This window comes from Rutidosis leptorrhynchoides, chromosome 1 (genome assembly GCF_046630445.1).
Source record: "Rutidosis leptorrhynchoides isolate AG116_Rl617_1_P2 chromosome 1, CSIRO_AGI_Rlap_v1, whole genome shotgun sequence".
Classification (NCBI taxonomy): Eukaryota; Viridiplantae; Streptophyta; class Magnoliopsida; order Asterales; family Asteraceae; genus Rutidosis; species Rutidosis leptorrhynchoides.
Genome location: NC_092333.1, coordinates 181,226,850 through 181,233,957, shown reverse-complemented (window position 1 = coordinate 181,233,957; position 7,108 = coordinate 181,226,850). Strand labels below are relative to the sequence as shown.

The window sequence follows — 7,108 nt, the reverse complement described above, 5'->3', positions numbered from 1 at the left end:
AGAACAGGCACTTGATCCCGGAACAAACAAATGGGTTGCACGCCACGTCGTCCACGAATCTAGAAAAGTTTGTTAGGACCTGTTTGTTATTCCAATGAAAGGGATATGTGTCATGTCAACCCTCAGCGAAGTTTGTTATAACCATGAAAGGGACATATGCCACATCATCATTCCCTTATAACACCTATAAATACATACACAAGATCATTCATTACACAACACTAGATGCATTAATGTTACTTAACCCAAATTTCTTAGTATAGTATTCTCCAGCTAGAAATACAAATTCGATAGAGATTCCGGTAGATATCGGAGTTAACCTTTACTCAAAGATATTAACTTACTCAATCCAAATCGAATAAGGTTAATCCCATGGATTTTTTTACGCCCTTGGAATCCAGATTCCAAATCAGGGTTTGCAAAGTTATTGGAGATAAAACATTCGATCCATTCTTTTCCACAAATCAAGCACTCAAATTCAAAATTCACTTCATCTATTACGATTTTGGCTTGATCAGTCACCGTATTCTTCGAACAACTTTTTCTTCATCTTCTGAACACGTTTAGTTCCTTCGGGTTTGTGATGTTTAATCTTTCAATGGACGCACAAAATTTTGTAGCTTCAAGTGCGGCTTTTATACGTTCCGTCGTAGTGATTGTGTCCATTTGTGCAAGTTTTTTTTTTGTGCAACTTCGGTCTTGTACGCGGTAACTTCTTCAACTAACTCCTCAAACCTTGAAGAGTTTGTTCCACGAGAGCTTTTCGTCGCATCGGAAGATGCGGACCTCCTTGCCACTTTTCTTGCCTGATTCCTTCCAATGGGTCTTAGAATCGGATCATCACCTGAAAGTGTATTAACACGATCATCCGTCATATCAACCGTACGGACCGCGTCTTCTTCATCCTCATCGTGCAAACCTCTACTAATAATAGCTCCACCAACTGAAGGAGGCGTCAGCCACTTCGATTTCTTGCTCAAAAATTCCCATGCTTCTTTAAACGTCCACGGTTTATGCTCATTCATGCAATATGATTTTACCGTACCATCGTAAAAGTCTTGTTCATTTACTTCTTCATCATAACCTTGAAAAGCTTACATCCCTTGTCCACATAACGTCATTGCCCCGATAACGCATCTTCATATTGAAACCATCCGTTAGTGTTATCGTTGAATTTTCTTGCTACGGTAGCCCACAAAGAACTTTGTTTTTGAGAGTTTCCAGTAATCAGATTCTCAGACGAATCAACCAACATTTTGCTAACCAAACTTATTCGGTCGGTGTCCACACTTTTTTGTTGCACGGCTCGCGTGCCTTTTTGTTGGTGACTTCTTGTTCCACTCGGGCCACCGACTTGCTGGGTTTCTAGTTGGGTTAATTTTCGGTTTCTTGTTGGGTTTTTAGTTGGCTCTTGTTGAACGTGTTTTGAGTTTGTTGGAAAGGTCGTTGCGGAGTTAACCTGAGTTCTTGTTAAATTTCTTGTAGATTTTGAAGTTGTTGTAGTTGATGGATTTGCTGTTGAATTTCTTGTTGTCTCATATTGAACGAGCTACTCGTATAACCGGAAAAACCATGTGAAGGTCGAGATTGGTTTGAAGATGACGAGCCGGTAGTTGTCGGATGGTCGGTGTTGGTTAAATTGTTATTACAAAACAACCATTCATTCGGGGTCGGATTTACCATTGTTGAGTGTTGTTTTAGAAAATATTGAAGAATAAAAAAAGCGGAAGAAAATATACATGAGATTGTGTAAATAAATGTGTTGAGTGGAGTGTATTTTGTAGATGAAAATTGTAATTGTATAAGTTTATTTATTATAATATGTCTTTAATTTATATTCGTTGAGTTTGGTTCAAAAATGTGTTTAAATTTGTTTCAAAAATCAAATGGTCAACATAAGCCAAGCCAATTGGTGATGGCCATGTATGCCGATCAACTCAAGACGTCAGCCTTCTTCTCCGTGCCAGCCACTAGTACGCCATTGCTTCCTACCCACCATCACTCCGCCATCTTGGTTGGTGAAAAATGGTGTTAACACGCCGCGTCAAAAAGGGTCTTAAATTATATACATCAAACATAAACATCTTATAAACAAACAAAATCTAAAATAATCTTTTAGATGATAGAGATATTATTTGTGGTGATTCTTTGTGATTTAGATATCCACCAGAGTAGAAGAAATTTAATAAAGCTAACTCTCAATTTGTAAGTTGAAAGGTAGATTAAACAAGATTAATTAACATCTTTCAAAACCACTATAAATTATTCTGTCTGGTCTTTGGTTCGACTTTCTGATATGTTAAGCTAAATTTATATGTTAAGCTAAATTTATATGGTCTGGTCTTTGGTTCGACTTTTTGATATAAATTTATATGGTCCGGTCCTTGGTTTGACTTTTTGCTATAAAATGGGACTCTGAACAGAACTGAACCGAATTAGTTTGGTCTGTTATTGTACCATTCACAGCCCTTACTTTCTGTTTACTTTCTAGTTTATCCTTATGTTTTCTTTTTTTCTTTAATTATATCCACATACATTAAGGGTATAATAGAACTCAATATTTTTTTATTGTTTTCTATTTATGAAAATGAACATATAATTAAGGACATTTCAAAATGGAACACAGAAAAATAAATTAGGGACAGTGGGAGTATATTTTAATTTGTAGATAATCATTCATATTGTTGTAACTTCATATGTTAAATGGTGTTTTTAATAAAATACTAATTTTTTATGTTTTTCGTTTATTGTCGAAATCGAATTAAAATTCGAATATGAATTTATGAGTTTTAAACATTTGAATTTGATTTCGGTTGATTTAGTTTTCCTTTCATAAGTTGAAAAAACGAATAAACCAGATTTACTTAAACCAAATAAATAAAAAATTATAACCGGTTAACACTCCTACTCAAGGTTGAAAAAGACGCAAGATGGGGTCGAGACGGTCGGGACTCTAAAACGTTGAGACGGGGTCGGGACGGTCTAGACGGACGTTGACTTTTATATATAAATAAATAAATAAATAATTATATATATATATATATATATATATATATATATATATATATATATATACACACACACATACACACAGACATATTGTACAGCCAAAAAACTTTTTTTTGACTAGTTTGTACCTATAATCAATATTATCGTTAATATAACAAAAAAAGTAACACTAAACTACATCAATATTGATCGATTTGACCGACTTTTGATCGATTTTAAGCGAATTATTGACTTTTGACCGGCGTTGACCCGAACTTATCCACATTTGACCCGACTTTTGACCGTTGGACGACTTATTTGAACACGGAACGGGATCGAGACGGAATGGTCACCAAAATATCACAACGAGCATCGCAACGGACATCGTTTACAGCACAACTCCTACTTGTAATTTGGGCATGATTAAAGCAATATATTTAATATTCCAAAAAACACTAATGTAAAATTGGTTATAATCATAATCTAATTTAATGATGAGAGAGAGAGAGAGAGAGAGAGAGAGAGAGAGAGAGAGAATGGCAAGTGAAGGCAGGCACAGGAAGGCAACGGTACGAGTGCAGCGGTGACTATGGTCATCGAAACAAGACTCGAACGTTATCAACAGACGTCTTACATGTTTTTCGACTTTACGATCGATTGAGGTGTTGTTGACTTCTGGAAGCTGTTCAAGCCTTACAGGGCGGTGAGAGATGTGTACATTGCATAAAAAAGACTTCGTAATGGGAAACGTTTTGCTTTTGTACAATTCGGTGATGTTAGGGATCATACCAAACTTCTAAAATCCTTAGAAACTGTCAAGATAAAGGGTGAGTTGATAAAAGTTTTCAGAGCTACTACAAGAGGCCCTAAGGTGGAACCTCGCCCCAAAACTACTCCATCTAACCCTAGACCATGGGCAGCCCCACCTAGGGATAGTTTCATGATGGTCGTAGCTTCAATGATGTTGTTAATGGGAGGAAGGATTTGTATTATGAGGATGGTAGAAAAGATCAATATGGTGGTGATGAATTGAAAGACAAGGAAAATTTAAGAGGGAAACTGAAGAAGAAAAGTGCTGATGGGTTTAATGATTTTAGATCGATGCTCAACAAGAATAAACATCACAGCGGTGATGAAGTTTTAGTGAAAGAAAAGATTGTGAAGTTTTATGAAAACAATAGTAATCAGGAGCTTCTTAAATCCGCTATTTTATGTGAAGCAAAAACCTTTAAAATTCTAAAGAATCTCCAGAACATTGCAACTGAAGAAAGGTTCCATGATCTTAAATTTAAGTTACTGGGGAATCCTAGTCTTATAATCATCTTCAACTCATACGAAGATGCAGATTCGGTGGTTAAATAGTCCTCTCACCCTCTAAGTAAATGGATACACAAAGTTCAATTATAGGGTGAAGAATTTTGTCCTGAAGGTCGTATGACGTGGCTAAGAATTAAGGGGGGTCCCAATTCATTGTTGGACGGAGAAGACATTCATGTCAATTGCCGATTGGTGAGGAGTGGTTTATGAGATGGATAACTGTTCGCTTAAGGGTAACCAGAAGCTCAGATGTTTATGTGAAGTTGTTTCATCTGGAAAAGGTTAATGATTCACTAAAACTGATTGATAAATCACGTGATTATTTTATCAATGTTTGTGAAGAAAAAGAAGGTGGATTGAGGTGTGCGATGACTTTACAGAACCGATATCAAATGTTGGTTTAGGCTCAGACTTAGATCATGATCTAGATGACATTGAGTCCGATGAGTTAGGAAACAGTGATGAATCATATTATCCTTCGGATGAGTAAGATTGCTTCAGGTTTAATGATTTTGAAGATATAGTTGAAAAGGAATTTAGGTCCTGTAATATGTCAGAATCGTCAGCAGATGATGGACAAAACCTTTTTCAGGCAAACAAGGATGATGATGATATTTCGACTGACAGAAGAGTTGATGATTTTCCGGCAACTCTCAATGCTCCGGTGGAAGACGTACAGTCTGGATGCTTTGGGATCGAAAATGTTTTTACAGAAAACGAGGAATATGTGGCAGAAACAATGAGTAACAATATACCTAATCTGGCTCCCAACAATATTGCAACGGCTTTAAATAATTCCAAGAAAGATAATGATTATGAATGAGGGTCCCATGCTACTAAAGGGGATGGTTCGTTTGATAGGTTAAACCTGGATAAACATGATGGGCCTGTGTTAAATGAACGGATGGTGGTAAATGAAGAGGCATGTATCTCTTCCAGTAAAAATGACAGGACCAAGAAGCCCAATATCACTTATACTGATGGTCCGTTTAGTGGATTAGACAAGCAACAGATAAGTATGTCGATGGGCCAATTGAAAATATATTTGATGATGGACCTGGTAAAAATCAATTTAATGGGCCAGTTGAAAACCACTCCAGGCGTAATTACGTCTCCAAATCTCCATGCCCTAAAACAAGTATCAAATCAAAAGAAAACTCCAAATCTTCTCCTGTTTCGTTATGTGGTCTATGCTACTGGAAAGCAGTCAGTAACTATAGAGCTTCATCCTGAATTAAGTGAATGAAAGACATAGCAAGAAAAGGCATCAACTTGGATGAATCTCATAAATGTAAAGCATGTGGTTCAAAACCTAACGAGAAGAAGCGAACATCAAAGTCAGATCAATCTAATACGTGTAGCTGTTTCAGTCCAATTAACAGTAAGGAAGTCAAGGAATTTGGACAACAAATCGGGTTGAGGTGGAATACCCTCAACCCACAATAAGTGTCTTGGTTCCCTTCATTTTTGATAACTTTAATTATGAAGGTTTTAACTTTAAACGTGTTTGGTTTTGGGGTCAAAGGGAAATTCGAGTGGGTTAAAAATATTTGCTTTAGTGAGAAAGCGGACGTAATTGCATTACAAGAAACTAGATGTAAACAACTTAGTGATCATTGGGTTCATAACTTGTGGGGAAATAGTGATTGTGATTTTATCCAAAAAGAGATTGTGAGAAAATAGGGTGGGATATTATTGGTTTGGGACACGAAAACATTTGTTGCAACAAGTTCTTTATGTAGTGATTTCTTTCTTGCCGTTCCGGGAATGTGGGTAGTATCGGGACAAGAATCGATTATTGTTTATGTGTATGGTCTGCACAATAATTCGAGTAAGAAAATTATGTGGTGTAATTTGGATAGTATCATGGGAGGTATTGACACAGCGTGGGTTCTATGTGGGGATTTCAACGAGGTTAGAGAATTTTCGGATAGGCTAAATTGTGTTTTCAATCAAAGTAGAGCAACTAGATTCAACGAGTTTATAGCGAGAAACAACTTAATTGAAATTCCAATAAATGGTAGGAAGTTTACGAGAATAAGTGATAATGGTGCAAAGTTTAGTAAGCTCGATAGATTTATTGTGAACGACAATTTCATTAACCTATGGAAGGATCTTTCGGTTAACCCTTTAGATAGACGTGTCTCCGATCATTGTCCCATAATCCTAAAAGATAAGTTCATTGATTATGGTCCGAAACCTTTCAAGATTTTTAATGAATGGTTCAACAAAGATGGTGTGGCGGATATTGTTAATAATACATGGGCTAAGTCGGTTAATAGTTCGAGACTAGATTGCATATTTAGGGATCACCTAAAAAATGTCAAATTCGCTCTTAGATATTGGAGTAAAAACGCCTTTGGTAACCTTGATATTGAGATAAACAACCTTAAGGTAAAAGTTGAAGAGTTGGAAAAAGAGCCGAAACGGGGACCCTCAATGAGAGTGAAAGAAAAGAATGGTTGGATGATCGAAAGTAATGGCTAGAAAAAGAAAGTATTAAGACTAATATGTTGAAACAAAAAGAAAAAAAATCGTTGGATTTAAGGAGATGAAAACTCAAAATTCTTCCACACTTCCATTAAAAGAAAATTCAACAAATGTAACATCCTAGGTCTTAACATTAATGGAAGTTGGAACGAAAATCCAAACGAGGTAAAAGCTGCAATTATGAACCATTTTTAGAAGATATTCAAATCGAGGGCATCTTCGCGACCACAAATTGTTGTATGGGCATGTCTACGTGGTTCTGTTCGATCGGATGGCCTGATAGGCCTGCTAACAGTCAGTTCGAGATCCCCTT

At 36.4% G+C, this 7,108-nt stretch overlaps 1 protein-coding gene across 1 annotated transcript; it reads left to right on the top strand.

Moving 5' to 3' along the window:
• Positions 1–6,171: 6,171 nt before the first annotated feature.
• On the top strand, positions 6,172–6,792 carry LOC139892484 (uncharacterized). Its single transcript, XM_071875588.1, has one exon. It carries the CDS (start codon positions 6,172–6,174, stop codon positions 6,790–6,792), a length of 621 nt encoding a protein of 206 aa, XP_071731689.1.
• The last annotated feature ends 316 nt before the right edge of the window (positions 6,793–7,108 follow it).